The following is a 23,172-nucleotide window of genomic DNA, read 5'->3' as shown; positions in this document are numbered from 1 at the left end:
AGCTTTAGATTTTTTTAATAAGCCTCAAAAGCAAAGAATACTTTTTAAATCTACGTAACTAAATGCTATAAGAATAATATGCTACTTTTTTGCCATATATTGGGGGAAAAAATTCTTAACTTAGAAATAATACAAAAATAGACAATGGCTTTGGTGAACTTAAAACAAAAATGGAAGCTTGGTTTAAAACAATTACTAAAAAAAGTATAAATGAATTGCATTAAATCACACTTAAACAGCTAACACACTTGTGAATGAACAAACAAATTAGCACTTTTCACATAGCAAAATTACACAATAAAATAAACTGGGATGCTGCAGAGAAAAAGCAATGTACAAAGTTCAAAGTTAAATACATTATTTATATGGGCATTTTACAAAATTCTTCATTAAAAAAGCTTTATTTCTTTAATTCATTTTGCAAGCATGTGCAATCATAAAGGTAGTGAGCTCATTTTGCAAAATATGCAGTAATTCTTGTAGATTTGTGTGTTGTGTTGAAAATCTGTCTTAAGACATTAAATTGTATAAATAGAACAATAATTTGGCCAAAAAAACCCTACAGTATTTATTTATAACTACATACAAAATGCCACAGCAAAGGAAAAAAAAAAAAACCCAAACAGATCATTTAATGAATGCATTTGTAAAGGTTTGTTGCATCTTTAACTAAGAACACTTTCCAAGTAACAAGAGATAAATTCTTGTAAATTGGGTGGTTTATTTTGAAACTGTCATATAACTTACTGTGTTTTTCACCCTTTTTCTCCTATACATATTCTCAAAAATACAACCACTGTTGCTTAAGAGATTATGTTGCGAACTGAAATGGTTGCCTGATATAAAAACAACTGCAGCTCAAAACAGATATGTCCTTTTTCCTATGTGTGTGCTTCTGGACCATCCTCTGGAATGGCAGGATGAATCCTGTGGTCTTGTCCCTCCCTCCCTTCCCCTCCCTCGCCCTGGCCCATTCCAAAATGAAAGATACAGGTATCAGGAAAGAAGCTTCTGGTAAAAAATATGCTCCAAAATGCACTGATCGGCTCACTTTTGTGCCTTTGTCTGGTCCTATCAAATTTCAATGAGATTTACAGAGAAAGACAGTTTAAGACTGTATTTGGATTTAAGTTGGTTAAAAGCAAAAGACAGAGAGCCATGCTAATTGGATTTGCAATTTTTAGCATTATATCCAGAGGCACTGGGTTTCCAAAGTAAAGATGGAAAATGCATGTCCATAGCTACACATATGCTTTTTTCCCCCTGCCTTGCAGTATTTACGCGATCTTCTAAGTACAATGTTGTCAGAAAGAAGTGTTAAGGGATTAAGGGGGGTGGGGGGGAAACATGGCTTCTAAAATGAAATCTTTTTTGTGTATGCATATATGGTGTATCTTTGTATCTATGTTCACATGGACATCCATTGATACTTCCCCAGACTGCAAATCCCAGATGTATGTGCTATTGTTGGTTAAGTAAAACATATGAAAACAACCCTTTACTGGCACAGCCATGAATTTTTGAAGGAAAGAAAAACATCAGTAATTCCTAACTGGCACTTCTACTTCTGTTCCATAGAAACTCATGTGTTGCCACTTTATTTCCCTTTAAGAGAGTTTTAAAAAACTACAACAAAGAAAAGTTCTCAAGTTGGCTTTTCATCTTTGTGCCTCTCCCTCCTGTTGTGATTTGTAAAAGACAAAAGATGACCCATAAAAACTGAAAAGACCAAAGTGTGTTTTCTTCAGGACACAAATTTCTCTCCCAAGAACTTGGATGGACAGCTCAAATTAAGATCTTGCCCTTGCAGGCTCGGAGTAGATTTCAGGAATATTTTGCAAGGATGGCAATTTTTTTTAATTTTTTTTTAAAACTTTGCAGTTATTGTGAGAGTCTTCCTTTTTCCTTGAAGAAAGGCCTGAGTTAAAAGTTCCTCTCTGGGATTTGGTTCAGACTTTGTTCTGGAGCAGAATTCAAATCCTTCATTAGTCAATTCTTCAAGGCAATTCATTCACATGGGAGGAACTATCATGCCAGTTATAGCTGTAAAGGTAAGAAGGAAGAAAACACAAAAACAAATCAGTTATGCCATTTGGGGCAAGAAAACATTTGTTTCAAATATTCAGTAGTAGATCATTCATCTGTGCTTCAAGTGGGATTTATACATTATAATGGGCAAAAGCTTAGAAAGGAAGAATAATGCTGATGTTAGGCAGTTAGTCCATTACTCTAGAACTACCTATTTCAGTTGTAAAACTCTAAAGCATTAAGTAAGAGCTTGCAAGGTAACCGCAATCTATCTGGAAAGAAGTTGCATGCAGGCAAGTTGAAATTCTTAATGAAGCTCAGACTATAACCCTTGATCCGAAGTTATTTAGCAGTTTGACTGTCAGAAATAACCCAATAATCCAATCCTTAAACTGATTGCAATATAAATTCTGATGAAGGAAAAATTAATGAAGTTATCACTTGGAAAAACTTTACTTTTTAATCATTTTTTAAACAAGTTTTATTCAGTTTTTAACATGAATTACAAAACAAAAACAAAAACTTTACTTTTTAATCTTGTGGTTCCTACTTCTATTTGCCAAATAGAGTTCTAAAATCAAGAGAAGGACATTGACCAGCTGCATGTATAACATATAATTAGGATTTTATGAAAAAGAAATTTTTGGAGATACCATATAGAAAACTAAAAATTGGTTTGCATCTATAAATAACTATTTGTCTATAAACTGTTGCCAGTTTGAAAACTGGTTTTAAAAAAAAGATTTTCATCTATAACTGCTACTTAAATTAAAAAAACCTTCAAAGAAAAAGATATAGCTAATCCAGCATCTTTCCAACTTCATACAGCAGCCAGATGGACTATGGTTAGGGTATGAAGATTGTCCCTTTTCTATTACTATTATCTTTTCTTGTATTTGATTTATTTTATTTTCATATCTTTTATTCATGTAAAGATAATATCCCTGCTCAATGCAATTGCATCATAATGTTTTACATATTTAAGAAACCAAGGTTATTTGAAACAAATAGTCATAAAGAGTTAACATTTTATTTCTCTACAGACTAACACAGCTACAATCTTTCAAAAGAAAGCAGTTTGAAAGAATGCTGACTTCAACAGGATTAGCTCATATTAAATTATTTCATCCTCAAAGAAACAGGTCTGTACATTAGGAGAAATCTGCAGAGATAATCTAGACTCACCCATTCCATGCAATATGAAAAATGACCTACTGCAAGCAAATATGTCATTGCTAATGGCATTCACATCTAGCTTGTGGTGATGGCTGTGACAAAGCCGTCTTTTAAAGGGACATGACAAATTCTGGACTTTTGATTATGTCTTTCAAAGGTACACAGTTAGAGCCACCATCTTAAACATCTCGGCAAATGATTTCTTGGGGAAGAACTCAAACCCATGACTGCTTCTAATTCTTGTACTTTAATTACATCTACAATAATTTGATAAGAACCAAGACCAAATGAGAGGGAATGATTTTTCCCCACAGCCATCACCGTAAGTACATGAATTGCAAGACTAATCAGCAACAAAAAGGCAATTTAGGTAAATGGCAACAGATAAATAAAATATGAGGAAACAAAAGAGAAAAAATATATCTAAACTTTTGGAGTCCAAGCATACTAAAGGTGTGACCTATCCTGGTAGCGTAGTAAACATTCCCTTTGAAAACAGAGTCTCCCTTCTTTAGGGACACTCTTCAAAGATTTGGCGTGATGGATATAATCTTTATAGCAGAAGACTTTCTTTAACTTTTCCTGATTTTGTGATCAGATGAAGAACTCTTGGGTGAAGAAAAATATATCTGATGACAGTTCCCAGGCTGCATTTTGAATTATTTGTATTTATATTGCTATTTAAATGCTAAATCTTTAAACTGTTTTCATAATAGTAAGTACTGGTTGCTAAATGTTAAACATTGAGTATGTAAATGTTGTTTTGTTACTTAGTGGTTGGAAGGTTTTTTAATTAAAGGTTGTGGATAGATATATTCTGTGATCAAATTAATACTTCTAATAGATATGATTAATAACTGCAAGAGTTTGAGATTTTATGTCATACTGGTGATACTTGGTTAATGACTACTCACTCAGTAATTCTTCAATAGTGCTAAACAAGGGAATATATGACTGATCCTCAAAGCTCTGGCCACCATAGTGTCACAGGGTCATATGATTGCAATTTGTGACCTTCCTTAATAGCTTCCAACATGTAAATGGGGAAGCCAGCAGGAAGTCGAAAGTCTCATATGGTCCTTATTTCACAATCCACATTGTCCTTGCTTAACAATTGTAACCAGGGATTTCTGGAATTGTCATTGCTGAATGACATGATCATATGAGGGGGGGGGGGGGGGGGGGTTGGGGGGGGGGGGGTTTTTTTTTTTGTTTTTGGGGGGGGGGCCCCTGGTTTGTTTTTTTTTTTTTTTTTTTTTTAAATTAATATTTAATTATTTTATTTTTTTTTTTATTTTAAATTTTTTTTTTTTTATTTTTGTGGGGGGTTGCAATAAACAACCGGGGGGGGGTGTTGGCAGGGGGGGGGTGTTTGTATCATGTTTACAACTGCACTGCTCAGTTATCCTTTTTCAGACATTGTCAATTTTCATTAAAATGAATTTTAATTTCATTTTTTCATTTTCATTTTTTTCTTTTGAAGGACTACAAAATTTCAGCAAAATAGATTATGATGCAGGTTTCTGGAATTTACTTTAGTTTTAATGTAAGACTGTCTTGGTTTCCATTCATCTCTCCAGCAGTCTTCAATTAATTTGGGTTTTTGTAGTTCAATAAAACAATATTCTGTTTCCCATTCAAATGCTTAGTTCTATCACACTTAATTGGCAATAACAGCATATATAAGGTCTGCCCCTTTAGATTTCCAATTACATGAGATTCAACTGCAGCTTATCGCTCACACTCTTTCATTGAGTGTGTTTTGTAGCACACAGAAGTCTAGGCAGGTGAGAGCAGGGGCAGCAGCAGCTTCACTGCAAGGCGTAAGGTAACATTGCCTAATTTAGTTTGCCCATAATCCAAGCAGATTCACTTGACCAAATATATGGCTTGTGTTGACCATGTTTCACAATTAGTCCACCACTACAATTATATATTGGGATTATTATTCTTTTTTGTCATTGTAAAACAGCTTTAAAATAAGTTACCATTTCAAGAGCGATGTACATTCTTCTTTCTATTATTTTCCATGCTTTTTTTTTTTTTTTTAGTAGAAGGCAGTTCTGGACCTTACATCAGATGCTTTCCAATTTAAACTCTGTGTCCTAAAGACTAGTGAATAAGCTGTAGTTCAATTCCTGTGCATATTCCATTTACCAAAGTGAAATGTACATTGGGTTGGTTTTCCATACTTTCTATTCTTGAAGGAAAAAAACATCCAATGACTGGGTAATGACAGACCTTTAGGGTCTGTCTGTGTCTAATGCAGTGGATGTTATATTTGTCTCTAAGCATAGTAAGTCCTTTCTGTTTAGAGTATGAATGAGCATGTGTAAGTAACCCTCTACCCCCAGAGCTGTTTGAGGCATCTGGGGATTGTGAGACCCTTCTTGACTAAGTGAGCATGAAATGTCTCTCTACTCAATGCTTTAGAATGTGGTAATGTGATAATTATGAGAGGGTTAAGCACAGTAGGGCAGCCCTCCAACAAGCCAAACGAAACAGTAAATCAGGAAATTGCTTTTATGATATATATGGTCCATATGTTAAACAGATAATTTTCACTTTTCTGACTTGTGGTCCAATGCACATATGACAAATAATTTTGCTGCAGATTGCACATAGAACCCAACACTCTTTTTAATCAAATCTGCCCATAAGGATATTTGAGAAAATATATGAGAAAAAAATGTATTCAGAAATTGGAAAATCGAGGATGTTAAATCAACATTACCAATGCAAACCAAACAGGAAGATGAAATTGGACATAAAATGAAATTTTATAGTAATCAATGTAAAAGCAATTTTTGTATCTTCAGAGATAAAAATATCATATATTTGCCTAACCTGGTTATTCTACTTTTATTCTCAAAAAGGCCTCTCACATTTCAAAGTGTTACATTTAATCATCACTGCCCTGGAATTAAAAGAAATATTTACACAAACACGTTCCTTTTGTTTGGAAAATGAGAGTGAGGCCAAGATTCAAAAAGGCAAGGAAATAGATCTCAAACTCCAAGGGAGCCGCTAATACATTTATGCAAAGAACAGTATCCTTATTCTACTTTGCTTATTAAAATGAAGGAAATTTCAAAAACAAATATGATTGACTTTAAAAAAACAGAAAGAAATTGTACTCTGTTAAGGTAGGTTGCTGAGGAATCTTAGTTTTAATGTTCTGAATTTAAACTACTACTCTGATAGGATTTGAAGACTGTCTATAATGGATATCTTCAGACATGTTTGCTATGCCATGATGTATTGAGTTTAATTTTTACTAAAAATAACTCATAGGAAAAAGTAGAAAGTATTTGTATTTAATAATGCCATTTTGGACTGAGGGAGGGAAGGAGGGAAGGACAATTTTCAATTTGTCTTTAGGAAGGACAATTGGAGAATTGTCTCTTGACTATTTTTGGAAATTACTTAACCTATTTCAGCAATGTAGAAATTTTGTGCAGAACAGTAGGAAGCAGTTTGAGATTTCTAGTAGATCTCTTAATGCATATATTAATTGCATTATTATTTTTAAAAGCATATATATTAATATGATAATCATTATAAAAATGTTATCACATATAACCCTCACATATCCTGAACTTAAAAGAATTATCTATTTCTCACATACTCACCCTACGTAAAAATATTTACTGATGGCCTGATCACATGAATGAAAGATTAAATGACTACTGGAGTCCATCACAGTGGAAATTTCACATTATCTCAGCCTGCCTTTATTTAAATATAGTTATAAAGTTCATATATATCCGATTTGATGAATGGAGAAGTTGTTTCCTTTAAAAGTTCCCAATCCTAAATGTTATTTTAATGACAGTGATCCTTATTTTACTTGTTACTCTGCCCATCTGTTAATGCTGGGGTTCCATGAAAGGTAAAAATGTTCTACAAATGGAACAAGAATAGTGGAAATCGTGGTATAAATAATGTTTTCCCCTTTGATGAATCATGTTAAGAATTTCCTGAATCTGATACAGACATAAATATGTAGCAAATCCATGTCTGCATAAATTACAATAGTATGATGGAGGAAGGCATCAGGCTACAGTCTGTTGGATGGGATACAAATGAAAACAGCTGAATAGATTTTCAAGATGGCAGGTAGGGTTTGCAAGTGGAAGTGGTTTATTCATATGACATTAATCATGGGAAAATAAGAAGACTGGTAACTTTACATAACACATAATGTGCCACTTATACTTAGTGATATGCTATCACATGCAATTTGATATCTGTGATACCATCATAAACAGTGATGCTCTTAGTACAGGTGGTGGACATGTCAAAGGAACAAAAAAAACCAAAATTAAAAGAAAGGAAGGGAAGATTGACTAACGTACTTCAGGAGAAGGCCAGACCCTGGAGAGACCCTGCAGTGGAGTACTTGCTAGAGTCCACAAAAGACTGGTCTGATAAAAGACAACAACAAGGAATAAGAAAGGAAAGAAAGAGAAAGGCTGGTATTAGTAAACTGCAATACACTCATTTTAAGCAAACACTCAGACCGTGCTTTTAAGACACAGAATTTTAGTTCAACGGGATAATAATGATCAGCTGTGAGGGAACCAAGGGTGAGTAACAACTATGCAATGGAATCTCCCCACCATGTAACTGAAAGTTCATTACCCTTTTCTTACTCATCTCCACCCTGCCAATGCCGACAAAAGCAGCATGCCCAGACTGGCCTACCTTGCAGGCTATTCCCATTGGTGCTGGTACAGGTGGGGGGAGGGGATGTCTGTGGTCTGACAACAGGAGCAAAAGCACTCTTCTGTTTCACTGCTGAGACCATATTGGCTGGTGAGAAGGAGAAGATCCCAGAGGAGCTGCTACAATTAGAAGGGAGACTAGTAGAGGATGCCATGGTTGGACTGGATGGCACAACTAGAAGAAAACAAGAAGAGAGAAGAATTATTCTTTTCAAGACCATAAATAGAATATTTCATTTCTCTATTTGCCAGGTATTTGCAAAGACATGAGTTCTAGTTCCACCTTAGATATGAAAGCAGACCTTGGCTCAGACATTGTCTCTCAGCCTAGTTCACTTTATTGTGAGGAAAATAAGAGGAGAAAAGTGTGCTGGACATGTTTGCCACCTTGATGTATTTGTAAAAATAATAAATATGATGATGATAGATGATTGATAGATGAAAGAAAGAACAACAAATTAGATAGATAGATGATAGGCATGCAGGTAGGCACATAGGCAAATAGAGATAGAGGATTATCCTTTGCTTTCCATTGATAATCCTGGATAGGAATCTGTTTCTTACAGAGACACGACGTGGCAAATTACAATTTTTTATACTACTTCATTCCCTCCCCTAGGTATTCTTCAGGATTAGTACTGCAAGTAAGCAAAGTGATTTTGAGCATCACAAAAGCAAATTATTTTTTCTTTACTTGTTATTATTACATTTATATTTCCAGAGATAAGAAGAGACACTTGTAGGATTTACTGCCCCATGAGCCAAATAGCTTATTTTGAATATTATACATTATAACTTGGGAGAATACATGTAGATATGTGTGTGCACTATTTGTTGTTTTGTCCAGATTAATAACATGCTGTAGACCATTCTTGTTGACTATATAGTTCAGGAAAGAAATGATGCCAAGAATTCTTGAAGTGCCATCAAGGATATTGGGGAGCAGTTTTTTGATTATCTGCATCTATATATAATCTAATCTGCATGCACATTTTGTATCCCCTGCAACATTATGCTTAATTACTTTTTAAAAACCCTGCTCGTGCCTTAAATAGTATAGTTAATGCCTTTACTCAAAATAGGACCATATTACTTCAGAATTACTGTCTTCTATGATTCTGGGGAAAAAGAAAAAAAAAAACCATTTACAGGCCAAATTACTCATTTTTTTAAAAAAAATCTTGTTTAGAGATTGTTTATGTTCAGGATATTTAATGAATAATTAAATGGTTTGGGAATGAAAATTCAAATTAGCTGAGGCATAGATGACTATTTTATTTGCATGTACACAGATAATAATATTCCCTTTAGAATCTCTGTGTAAACATATGATACCATAGTTCTGAACCCCAATGAAATCAATTAATGGAAATTAAATGTATAAAGTTTCAGAGTCTGACAGATAGTGTCTTAGTGTAAAATCACTTGGTATACACAAGCACTTGTGAAGGCAGAGCAATCAAAGCACCCAAATTGAATTGCAACTATACAGCAATTAGTTTATTGATTTAATTAAGAATGCCACCTTTCTAATTCTCAGGTCATGATTGAAACATTTTCTGATTAACAATATTTGTTGTTAATAGGGCAGCAGTATATATCAAGAGAACCATTCTAAGAATCATGATGATGAGACAAAAGAGGCATTGAGGAACAAAAGAGGAACAAAAAGGTCACAAAGTTGTAAGGGATACACTTGGCATTGCTGAAATATTTCTAATGGTGAACCAAACACAGTAATGTTGTTTAGTAGATAAAGCATCCTGTCAAACTTCCACAATCTCATCTGTTGCCAGAAGATCATCTCTTTAATTAGACAATTATAATCATTTAAATTATAACACCTTTTGGTCTTTTCAATCACTGGTAAAATCAGGTTAATTCTCTTCCTAGACTTATGCACAGTGGTCAACCCCTATTCATGGGGAAATAAATCCGCATTATCAATTGTTTTTTAAAAAAATGTGGTCTCCAGTTCAGAGATTCCTTGTATCAAATTGTTTGATACATACCTTTATTTAAATTGATTGCTGGCTTTGCAAGTTTGAACATTGATTGGATAATAGGCCTAGCTTTAACCAACTCTTTCCATGCAGATTAAGGGTTATTCACACCCCGCATCTCTTGAAGAACTCAGGTATGATTTAAATTTGCATTTTTCATGTATCATTCTAATGCTGTAAAAGTATACTTTCAAGCAACAGCAGCAACAGTACAAACCTCACTGTGCAACTTTCAACTTATTTGTGTGGCATTAAGTACACCAATATCTATGTGGTAAATTTCTTGAAATGTTTTCAATCATTACAAAGGTTTAGGGTACTCAGATCACTACTCAATATATGTTGTGTAACACATATAATAATACATACTGGCGTAGGGAGAGTTGGCAGCAGATCCATTCAGGAAGGTTGGAGAGCCACCTAAATTGGACATTCCAGCATTTCCATACCCATTCATGCTTGTTGTGACGGAGTTGTAGTTTGTCTGCTGAGGGGTGGTGCTTGGCACATAACCATGAGGAGACACACTGCTTGAGTTGCGAGTAAAACCTTTTGCAGGAAGTAAAAAAAGCACAACAGCTGTTTTTCAACTAAAAGTTCCACCCAATTTCAAAACATTCCAAACTATACTATGCTAAAACTGGATGAAACTTCAGTAAAAAAAATGCAATTCTGGGGAAAATTTGAGGGAGTGGCTTTTTAAAATAGCTTATAAAACAATTATACATTATTTATACTTATGTGCCCTATAGTCCATTTTTCTATGTGTCATAGAAAATGGATTAAATTGTAAACATTATTTCAATATTCCAACCATAAACAATTAAAAATCTAGACCAGCAAGAAAATCCAAATTGTTACAAATATAGTATGATAAAAAATATTATATGGATTGCTGGAACTATATAAGCTAAAACTACTGTGTTCCATAAATAACCAGGGTCTTTGAAAAAAATTGGTGCTGAAAGAATCACAGTTATGGATGCCAGGCAAGCATTCCATGGTGACAATCCACCAATAAAAATATTGAGAATATTTACTGTAGTGGGTCATAGATAGTAGAAGATAGTGCAAACCACTGGGGGCTACAGCCTAATGTATGATAATTTTCTTCAGACATTTTCAGACATGCATTCAGCAACCTGTTAACCATTTGCAACAAATTCTTAATATTAAAGAAAAGGAAAAAGTGTTTCCTGCTATCTGGAAAATGGTTAAATTAGTTCTAAAATATTAAAGCAAGGACAGTCATTTTTGCAATGTCAGAAACTTCTGGGATCTATTTATTAGAATACCTGTGAAGACTATCAATAAAAAAATAAAGAAAAAAAATACCATGATGCATTTTTGTGGGTTCTGTGGCCTTGGTTGCATGAAACACACAAGAAAGTTTCTAACAAGAAAAAGGAAAACTCATCCCTTTATAAAAAAATAAAAATGGGCTGGATACAATAATAATCCCAGAAGTGCAATTAAATCTATTATCTAAATTCTGAAGGTCATATTATCCGAACATGTAATATTGGCCGACTGAAACTTTTCCTCTGTTTCTAGTCACCCCCAAACAGGATTCCTGATTCCAGGAAAATTTCCAAAGTAACGTTGCTTCCTATTTCTGACATTCTATCAACAATCAAGCCTGTTTTCAAATAAAGGAACCACACTTAGAATGTAGGCTTCATTTAAGAGATTTTCACTTTTAGGTTTATTGATCACAGCTCATTGATATGTGTGGTTGACCATGTGTTCTGTCCTTCACAAGGAGCCTGAGTTATCATGCTCTTTTTCCTGAGACGATTATGCAAATGTGTTGTACATTCCCTGGATTCTGAACTGTTCTATATAGGAATCTAAAGGAAAAAAGCATGCTGGTTGAACCTAATGTGCATTATGCCTTTTATTCACCACATAAAGTCTTGAAAAGAGGGAGAAAAAGCCTTCTTCAGCTTACCCTGATTGGTGGCCTGTGAGGCTTCTGAGACATTTACTGCTAATTGACCACTAAATGAATTCACACCCATCATGCCTGCATGGACTGATGTATTAGCGAGCGCAGGGAGTTGGTTATGATTACGAGGGACGCTGTAGAGTGCTTCTGCAATGTCAGCTGCTCTTTTCAGGATTATTTCCTGCCAAAACATGAGTTTAGATATGAAGGGGAGTAATTATGAAGGGAAGTAATTAGATGCAGGTGGGTCCTCGACTTACAAGCACAGTTGAGTCCAAATGTTATGTTGCCCAGTGAAACATTTGTTAAAGTGAGTTTTGCCCCATTTGATGACATTTCTTGCCACAGCTGTTAATGTAGTATAACCCAGTGGTTAAGTGAATCTGGTTTCCCCATCGACTTTGCTCGTCTGAAGGTCGCAAAAGGGGATTGCATGACCCTGGGATGCAGCAATGGTGATAAATATGAACCAGTTGCCAAGTATCTGAATTTTGATCCCATGACTACAGGGATGCTGCAATGTTGTAAGTGTGAAAAATGGTCATAAGTCCCTTTTTTCAGCACCGTTGTAACTTTGAATGGTCACTAAATGAACTGTTGTAAATCGAGGACTACCTGTACAAAACTTAATAAGAAATATGAGATTTGGGCTGCCAAAATCCAGGAGGCCACTAGATAGCAGCAAAATGTATTTTCTGCCTTCTTCCTACCATTAAATGTTTGGGTTTTTTTTCCAGCTATTGATCTGGAAGCTCTAAATCAATTCATTGGTTCAAAGCCTGCCCTGGTGGTGCCAGTGACATCTACCTGACCCATTAGGGCGAGGAGGCAGGGAATGTTGCGGGTCCCACCCCTGAGGGAGATACACCTGGTGGGATCGAGAAGAAGGGCCTTTTCTGTGGTGGCTCCATCTCTCTGGAACATCATTTCCCCAGTGATTAGAATGGCCCCCTCACTAATACTCTTCCGAAAGGCACTGAAGACCTGGTTTTGCCAGCGGGTCTGGGGAACCCAGAGAGGGGATGGAGCCCATCAAATGGCTAGTGTGACCTGCTGTAGTCGGAGTAGGAGGTGGGGTTGATTTTTTCCCCAGATTTTGTTCTAATGTCCTTTATTAATTTATTTGATTCTTTTTGTTAATTTTTATTGTTTTTTACTTTTATTTTTGTTTTTTGTTTTAAATATGGTTTTACATTGTGTAAGCCACCTCAATATATAAATTATATAAATAAATAAATAAATTGATTATAGCAATGGAAAATTGAGCTAGGAATCAGATTGTGATTTCATTTGTTCAAAGGGAGCAATGAATGATAGTAACTGATAACATGATGAACCAATTCTTTGCTTTTACAGGTAATCCTTGACTAACAACCACAACTGGGACCAAAATTGCCTGTGCTACACAAGGTAGTTGTTAAGTGAGTCACACCTGATTTTACAACCTTTATTTCCCACAGTCGTTTAGCAGATCACTGCAGTTGTTAAGTGAATCATGCAGTCATCAAGTGAACCGGCTTCCCCCATTCACTTTGCTTGTCAGAAGCTGATGGGGAGGTTGCAAATAGCCATCATGTGACCCGGGGAGGTTGCAATAATTGTAAATACATGCTGGCTGCCCAAATTGTGATCATGTGACTGTGAGGATGTTGCGACAGTCGTAAGTCACTTTTTTCACTGCTGTTGTAACTTTGAACGTCACTAAATGAATGGTTGTATATCGAGGGACTACCTGTGTTCTATAAAATGGAGACAAAGGTAGAAGGTTGAAGATGTTTATATGTAAAAGATTACATGTAAATACATGTTTTTTTGTTCTTAGAAAGAACAAATAGATGTAAGTGTTAGGAAAACCTTTAATCTAGTCCCAATTTGCAGCGAATAACTACCAATCTTCCAGAAAGCAAAAGAAGCAAAAAAGTAGAGCTTCGCAGACAAAGGGCTGTAAATGAAGAGATTAATCCCAATATTTTGATATCAGATAGCTGAGTGTGACCATCATTTACTTCAGTGCATGTAGTTTTTTGGAAAGGCACATAAGATTCCAGTGTTAAACATCTGTCTGCAGTTTAAGGAGCTTGTAAAAGAGTTCTATAAAATCAGGACCTGGCCTACTGAGAATTAATTAGATCTGAACTTCTTAAATTACACTAAGATAAAGGCTCTAAATACAATGCCTAAATTGAACATTATATTTTATACTGATATTAAGTTAACTACTTGGCACAAGCAAATACTAAACAGCTGGTACCATACTAGTATATTTAAATTCTATTGAAAGTATAAGACATTAAAACTATAAAATACTAATAACACAGAATAGTGCTTTCATTATTTCAGCAAAGCAAATCAACTAATAAAATCAAAAATTAAAATGCTACTACTATTAGAAACTTTGAGATGAGTTTGGTTCTCGTGGGAAGTTTTCCTAGATCCATCATGGCACCCTCAAGGTTGACTCAGCCTTCCATCCTTTTGAAGTGGGTAAAATGAGGACCCAGATTGTTAGGGGCAATGTGCTGATTCTGTAAACTGTAAGAGGGCTGTAAAGTGGTATATAAGTCTAAGTGCTATTGCTATTATTTTTCTCCAATTTGCAATTTTATTTTTATTTGTCCGTGCAAGATGACTCTGCACAGAATTCAGAACACCAAGCAGAGTGCTACTTAATCAAGGCCGCATTTACCTGATTGTTATGTGGCATACCATAGAGTGCTTCCACCAGATCAGCTGCCCTCTTGAGTATTACTTCCTGTTAGAAAGAAAAGGAGAATATTTACCCATGTTCATGTGTAGCAAATACAGTTCTATCATTGTGTCCTCAAATTTGTTTTCAGTCACAGCCTTGTTTTCAGTCTTACATATAAACCGTACCTAGTCAACTCAGAATGTTGTTAAATCATGAATTCTCACAGTTCACACAAAAGTTAAAAGGTAAAACCTGCTTGAGCTGCAAAATAAAAATCTGTCACTCAATTGTCTACTGACTGCACAGAAGCTGCTTGTAGGTTTATTGCCGAATAAAACCTACATTTCTTTCTTCAATTGCAATCAATGTCACCCAGAGCACGTTACAGATTTCTTTCATGCTGTTTATTTGGCTTTTAATTTATATAATAGAAATGTGTCCTTATCAGATCAACCATATTGTTAAGCTATCACTGGAATGCTGTTGCTGATCTGATAATAATACCAAGTTCTATGCTTCATCTTTTTTCCCATAGTTGGGTGCCATTGTCTGATATTGAAAAAGGAAAGAAAGGTTTTGAAGACAAGCAGCAACAGAGAACAAGATATAAATGTTATTCTTCAGGAAATTTGGACGGATGTGGGTGGAGTGTCCAAATTTTAAGCATAACCCTAACTTTAATTTCCATGGTTGTTCACTTCTCCATCTGCTCATTTATTTATCCCTGTTGTGTTCCTAAACTCATTTGTATTGCGTACATCTCTTCATTTCCCTGCTCCAGCTTGTACCCTCATGGTCCTGAGAATGACATCTGCATAGCACAATGCTCTCTTTGTATTTTTAGCACGTAAAACTTCAAGAACAAGAGTGGAGTAAATAAAGCGTATTTGTAAATTACAAGTATCTTTCTACATCACAGAAACAATAATATACATTTGATTTCCCCCGTATAAATTAAAATCTTAGTACCTTCTACCAAAAATAATTGATCTTTGTAGGCATGATGGCATAAAAGCTGAATTGTAATATATTTTTGCAAATGCTTTCTGTAGCTAGACACATTTTTTAAAGAATTGACTTTTGAGTTAAGCTGAGAAGCTTAACTAGGAATGTTTTATACACTAGTTAGATTTTATAACTAAAAGAAGTAGTAATGCTCAATTTTCATATACTATAGTCTCTTATCAGAAGAGAGAGATATAATTGCATTCATTTTGCTGTCACCATAACCTCTTCAAAATCCTTGAACAACTCTTCAGATGACAAGCTTTTAGATGCATATTAGCATTTTTCAATTTCAAATTCTCTACAATATATGCTAAAAGAGTTGGCATATTGCAGTAGGTACTTATGATATACATGATGTCCTAAATTTAAAAATGAGATTATAAGTATGTTTTGAATCCCCATATACATTTAGCACTCCTTAGAACCACAGTATACTCTCCCTTTCATAATGCACATTTCCATTTTTTTTAATGCTTGCAGCCAGCTGCATTATATAATTGATGGGTTTTGAATCAATACATTTGAAACTATTTATTTCTGAAGAGATCACTAGCTCTTGTCCTTGTCTTCTCTATGCATCCTGACCAAAGTACTGAATAATTTACAAGCATATGAATCGAATGTGCACGATACCCATATGGAATCAGGCCATGCTGGTTCAGCCAAGCTACTTAGAAAATCAGTGAGTTCAGCTTGCCTTGTAAAAGATTAAAAATATAGAATAGAAGGGAAAAACAGCTTTTCACATTTGACTTTTCCAGTCCCTAGTAAATTAAAACATCTTGTCCAGACAAGGTAATTTTGGAAATGTAATGCTACCCCAGGTGACATCATCAGCTGTTGCATAACATTATTATAAAATGGCAAATCTCTCTTATTGTTATGAGAAATATGTCTTATACCTTGGCCCAAATTAATAATAAAACTTGTATTTTGCTTTATGTCTGAGCATCGATATGTACAAAGGAAATAAGTTATTGATTTCGCAGCAGTTTAATTCTGCCAATGGAATTTCCACATGAAAGTTTTTGGACTGTCTTAATGTAACTACATAAAATCTAAATTACCATTCTTCACACAGTTTCTTAATAATTGGTAAGATCACAATAAAATAATTTTAATTGCAGACACTTTCCTCATAGTTTCTCATTGGAATATAGCATCACGACAATTTATATATTGTCAATGTTTATGTTCCATTTCTTTTCATAACAAGGAATTGCCTATACATTTCATGTTTTTTTTTAACAAAATCACCACATAATAACACCTTTCTTTCATGTAGCTTTGTCAGATGTTGCAAAACAATTAAAAAAATATTGTCAGGGAATTTTTAAGCTTTTACATAAAAATGCTAGCTTTTCTGTTCTATTGTATGTTAACATAGAACATTTTACACAGCAACCAATGTAATTTAAAACATTTTAAGTTTCATCCCATTTATGAGCACAGTCCTGACTTCAAATACAATGTGATGCGTAAAAGTCTTCTAGAAAGTACTGTTCCTGCAACAGCATTGGCAAGGTGGTTGAATTGCAGTGACCAGAAAATTGTTCTCACCTCCATGTCATTACGTTCACAGCGAACCAGCCCCGAGCGTGTTTGTGTTCGGGATCTAATATATTGCCTTTCAATCAGAGCTGAGAGCCACTGAACACATAGACAGAACATGACGAGCAGGTCAGGAAAGCAATAAAGATTTTACAGAGCTGTCCAAGGTGCTAAATTTACTCAATAATGGGTTTGGCACCATAGTGTTAACCTCTCATTTACTACCAGTTTGAGAGACTAAATTGAAGTAGCTGACTTCATTTACCTTGAAATGTATATTTTATGACATTATGTAAGTAGATTGAAAGGGCACTGCAGCTTTAAGAATTTAAGGGGCTAAAGCATGTTCAAGATTATGGCTGGCTATTTATCGTAGATTGTAGATTGTACTTAAAACTGTATGGAATATTACAATGTACTGATTAACCTTCTGAATGTTCTTGTAAGAAGATAGCTGATATAAAAAAATGCCTAAGCCTTTAAAAACAACATTGTGCTGCTGAAAGTGTGTCTAAGAGCACCACAGAAAGTTGTCTTAAATAGACAACTAGAGTACTGTAAATACACTCATACACCAACATTTAATATTTGTTTTTGGATTAACGATTTACAACATTCTCACATGCATTAATAGTATTAAGAATGCATATTCCTTTTCATGACCCTAGCTAGCCCTTCCCCTTTCCTTCTGATAACTTATCAGACTCCCATTCTAGACATACTCACTGAGTATTAAATATCAACACTGTAGCTAGGCAAAGGGTTGCAATTGTTCTTTTTAGTGACTAAAACAACTCATTTAAGAATCAGATAACTAATATTTTTAAGAGAGTATTTGGAAAAATAGAAGCATTATCCCTGTATTCTATATTCATTTCTTTGATGTCATTGTGGATTGCCTAAGGTTTGTTGAGATTAAACTCCTCAGTGGTGGGATTCAAACATTTTTTACTACCGAATCTGTGGGCGTGGCTTGGTGGGTGTGGCAGGGGAAGGATACTGTAAAATCTCCAGTCAGAGGTAGGATTTGCCACTACCGGTTCTCCAGAACTGGTCAGAACCTGCTGAATATCACCTCTACAACTCCTGCAAAATTAGTCAAAGATGATAAATCAGATGATTGACTTAGCTTCTTCTTCTTTTTTTTTAGCAAAGAAAATAAATCTGTGTTTTATGGCTGTTAGTAGTCTGTAACCAGAAAGCTCGGAGGTCAGAAAGCATGTGCTATATGTTCACTTTAATCCCTACGATTTAGGAGAAAAAGGAATTCTGGCTGTAAGAAAAGTCTTCAGCCAATCAGCCATCTGCAAGACAAACTTATTCTACAGAAAAAGGAAGGTCAATACTCCAGAATTTATTGACTAGAATTGTTCTTTGAGACTGATTACTGGTTTATGTTGAACCTCATAATTTAATAGGAGATATTTCTGGTTAGGTTGGAAGAGAGAACGGGGAGTTCAAGCATTTTGTAGAAGGATTTAAAAGGGGGGTTGTATTAAAGCGCACTGACCTATGTTTTACTTTTAAGCATTACTAAAGAAGAAGATTCTTACACAGTTCAGAGAGATCAGCAAGGAGAACTCCACACAAAAGAAGACCTGTGGTTTGATGATTATTAACTGATATTGTGTAACTTTTATTACAGAGTAATTCATAAGAGTTTTGTAAAATCAGCAAGAAATAGTGATTGGATTAGGAGGAAATAAATCTATCTAATAGATCAAGACTTCTATAATTTAGATATGTGGTGTTTTCTGTAAACTTTCTTACGACAGGATAGAACAATTTTTACATTACATAGGCTATTACCATCACAATAATGCTGATTGATTTATCTATGTTTGGATTTCAATTATTAAAAATTCTGATAAAGTATACTACATAAAAGAACTCAATAACAACTGTGTAAAGAGTTTTAATTGGAATATTTTACCTTAAGCATTTCCGAAACAATATAATTCTATTAAAGTTAGCATTTAATTTAGGAATTTGTTAATCTACAAAGACTAATATGCACACACACATGCAAAATACACAGAAATACCAAAAATGTTTCTTGCATTTAGCTTCTTATTTATTTTTTCAGAATATAATTTAATAGGCTAGAAAAATAGCTGGCTCTCTTCTAAAAGGAAAACAAGATGAGAAAGAAATCCAGTACTAATTAGCCAAGATAATTACTGAATTGAAAGTGATCTTATTTCCCCAAATCTTCCATTAATTTTATTATGTACTCAGATATCCAAATGCTTTAACTTTTTTCACTCAGTCAATCTTTCCATTCTGAAACAACACAAAGGATCAAATATAAAAATGAACCTGGGGTGATATTACAAGAGTTACAACTCTGAAGCAAAGCGATATGTCCATGGAAATAATATGTTTGGAAGTTGGAGTAAAATACATAGGAACTCCACATCTCCTTAGGGTTTCTATCACAACATTCAATATGGATAGTACCAATGAGTATTTATGAATGCATGTCACTTGCTTTTAACATGATTGTATAATATCTTATATAACTTTTCAAGGCTTTCTTGGCTCAATCACTCTGCTCACAATTAAATCAATTAAGAAATGGGCAAAAAGAACATTGCAGGTAATTTTTTTATAACTAGTGATTGATGTTAACAATGAGCCACCTTCAAAGAATTGTTTGTTGCAGGCAATATATTTTCAATCAATAACTGTCCACAAGGTACAAAGCTTATCAATTACTTATGCCCCAAGAGTGATAGGATATTTTAAAAACTATATTAGCATTGTATTGTGACAAAATTAACCAAGAAATCGTTCATCTTTCATAGAAGTGCTTAATGACAACAATTTCATTTATATTTTCATATGCCTTTTGCAGCAATACTGACTTCTAGTTTCTTATTTAATTGATTCTACAGCAACACATCATGTTATATTCTAATACAGATTCTGATTTTGCAGAAAAGCAGGTCTTGAAAATTTCAGGTTTAAATCAGAAGATTGCAAATTGATTTGAGGAATCTCTTCCATGTGGGATTAATTTAGACAAATTATGACTAAACCATCTGTGAGGTTTTAGTTATTATAGTGACACGTACCCCTTTATATTAGGATCTTACTGCATATGCCAGGGTATTTTTCCATGTAAAACATATGCTATAATTTTGAGTTCTATTAATATCTGGCACTTGCTCTTCCATCTGTTCACCCAAAATAATCTCTTTCTTAGGTTTAAAAATTACTTTTCTGACACTCCTTTGCTGTTGTTGCTGTTATTTTTGGTGTAAAAATAACCCTCATGTACAGGTAGTATGAAATAACACGAAATACTATTGACATTAAATGATGAAGAACCAGCATATCAATCCAACATTCACACTCCATGTGTATGCATATCTATGTGTGCACATGCACTCTAATTTCTTGAGCACTTTTAAATGGTGATTAACAACTCAAAAGACTCAACCCCCTCCCCAAATGTTATGACTTTAGTTTAGAAAGAAGGAGCTTGCTCATACCCTCATACCTATTTTTCTGATCTAACTCTTCAAGATGTCTTACCAGGCTTACCATTTTACCTCAGTGTCTGCACTATCTCCTTGTCCACCCTCTCAAACTCTACAGCTCCACCTAAGCTTTTAAATAAAATTTATGTCTGATGGAATCTCGTGGATAATGAAATTCAGGATCCTGTAGTCTCCAGCAGGTAAAAGATCCCAATTTCCTTGGTGTGTCTAATTTAAAATATCATGCACTTGATGATGGTAAAGATGTCAGTTATTGCAAAACTGCTTTCAGTGTAAACAATGCTAAACTAGCTTAGTCTTCCTCCAGACGAAAGATTACAGTCTACGCCTTAGGCACTAACATAAACGTTCACTGAATGACCTTGCCACCTGCTCTACACTGAGCCAAGCCGATAAAGGAAATATGGTAAGCATATATAAAATAGCAATTTTTAAATAGTAAAGGGTAAGAGCTTGCAGGCATCAAGCCATTAATATATTACAAACCAATAAGAAAACAGTTCCCTGATCACAAGGGGGGAGGCGGTAAAATCTCAGCAAGGAAGGGAAAAAAAACCAAACCAAGCAAGTCATCTAGTTGCGATTGTAAGGAAAAATACCATGCAGTCTAAATTCTTGCTTTTCCAATGTATTTCCCTATGTGTAGTTTGGCATTCCTTTCTTGAAAACTGTCTATGAATCATGAGATAGAGTAAGAACGTAGAGTTCTACACCATGTTATTCATACTTACTATGACTAAACCAATATGGAAAAGGCAACTGGGCACGCAGAACAGAGTTGTAGTTGATGGACAGAGTTTAAGATTCTTGGTCACTGAGAGGCATTGGGTAAGGCTTATTTACATAGAAAATTTCCTTGTGGTTCCAATCAAAACAGGTCAATCAGCTTTTTAAAATATATTATCTTCAAACTTACTTGTCTGTTATTTGGATCATGGGAATCTTTCTCCAAAACATGTAATAATATGACCTAGTAGAAACCCAAGGACTTTTTATTCTTTCTAGGGATCTTTTCTGTTGCTTTCCCAAGCACATGTCAAAGAGATGCAAGGAGATTCTGACTATGAAGTTTATGTCACCTGCAGTCAGATATATTACATGTGAAAAGTTATAATCAGCTGAACTTAAAAATTGTTGCGTAGTACTTACCAACACTTGAAAGAGTAGAATATAGGATATGGGTGTTTTTTTTAAATCCTTCAGAAGGAAAATAGAACTATCCAAAGAGAATAAGGTTGTTGGGAGTTATTAACTACTGGCTCTTAATGGGACTTACAGTAAAATAAAAAAGATGTTGTTTCTGATTTCTGGTAGTATTTTGTTCTATTTTTCCCTGGCTGGGTATATTATAAAAAAGCAAAGGAGAGGGGGAATGTTTTATTAAAATGATAAAAATCCCTCCTCTACTATAACCCTTACAAATGAGTACACTCACTTATATTTTATCATAGGAATAATTTTTAAAAAGTCTCTGGAAGGGGCATTCTCATTACAGTAAAAGTCCACTTCAGACCCAATTGAAATGAAAAGAAAAAGCACAGCTTACATCTAGATACCAAGTGGCAATTTCTAGGGAAACATAAAATGCCAAATGTATAACAATTATGTTTTATAACTCTCTGTTCAAAGAACTTAATAGTATTTTATTGCAGTGAGAGGCTTCAGTTGAAGCAGACCTATTTTACTGGAGTGCTCCCTGCCTTATGTTGTTAAAGCACTTCATCAACTTTCCTTCTTATTATCAGCAAGAGAAAGATGTGATTAATTTTTGAACATGCAGCCCTAAAAATCTGGTGGAAGTTAATTTCTCTAAGCAGATGTCTGAAACAGTTATATAAATGGATGAATTAAATTTCTTCAGGAATATCAGGAGCATAAGATATCTGATATCAACCACAACAGAGGCTAGAACTGTGATAACTGTCATTGCATTTAATCTTAATTGCATTCTCTTTCAAGCATTTGTTAAAAATCTTGGGGTAATAGGGTAGAGGAAAAGACCAAAGATTAGATAGGTAGATAGGCAGGCAGAAAACAGATAAATAGAAATCATTCATTGTATCAAATTAATTTTATTTTACTCAAATACCTAATAGATGTCAAGTGGAAAGATCACAAAGTTGTTGACAATATTTTCATTATTTGTTTTCCTCAAATAAATAAGTGCAAACAGCTGAATAAATTACTTGGTAAGCTCTGTGAGCCAGGGCCAATTCCATCTATGTTTCAGACATGATTACTACAGTAATGGTAGAATACATGCATTTTTTGTCTTGGAAGGCAGTCTAGATCTCCATAGTATAGCCAGAGATATTACAGTTTAAGAAACTAAAACATTTGTTTTTTTTATTAATAAAATGTCAGGCAATTTTGTTTTAGTTCTAATTAATATTGTTGAAGGTCTATTAATTCTCCTTTTGCTTTTAATTAGTTTAATAGGTATCAAAAAAAATCTTCCTATTTTTTTAGCTGGGCAGCTGTACAAATTCAACAAATAAATAAAATAGCACAAGTATTTCACTGATAATTGAAATGA

At 34.4% G+C, this 23,172-nt stretch overlaps 1 protein-coding gene across 8 annotated transcripts in view; it reads right to left on the bottom strand.

Moving 5' to 3' along the window:
- Positions 1-341: 341 nt before the first annotated feature.
- Positions 342-23,172, bottom strand: part of EBF1 (EBF transcription factor 1) — a 390,212-nt gene continuing 367,381 nt past the window's right edge. For 4 of the 8 annotated variants that reach the window (XM_026682153.2, XM_026682154.2, XM_087955085.1 and 1 more), the window contains exons 12-17: positions 14,569-14,634; positions 11,886-12,063; positions 10,304-10,483; positions 7,912-8,106; positions 7,563-7,631; positions 1,851-2,043 (exon numbers count right to left, since the gene is read on the bottom strand). In XM_026682153.2, the coding sequence (XP_026537938.1) occupies positions 7,564-7,631; positions 7,912-8,106; positions 10,304-10,483; positions 11,886-12,063; positions 14,569-14,634 (687 nt within the window). In that variant the 3' untranslated portion in view covers positions 1,851-2,043; position 7,563. Of the gene's footprint in view, positions 2,044-7,562; positions 7,632-7,911; positions 8,107-10,303; positions 10,484-11,885; positions 12,064-14,568; positions 14,635-23,172 lie in introns of all 8 variants that reach the window. The other 4 variants (XM_026682156.2, XM_026682157.2, XM_087955087.1 and 1 more) reach the window with 1 other exon arrangement.

The sequence above is a fragment of the Notechis scutatus genome, chromosome 2, assembly GCF_049901735.1.
Source record: "Notechis scutatus isolate UNSWTSFEM ecotype Mainland chromosome 2, rNotScu1.2, whole genome shotgun sequence".
In the NCBI taxonomy this organism is placed as follows: Eukaryota; Metazoa; Chordata; class Lepidosauria; order Squamata; family Elapidae; genus Notechis; species Notechis scutatus.
Note: the sequence above shows the minus strand (reverse complement) of the source record. Positions and strands in the feature narration are given on the sequence as shown.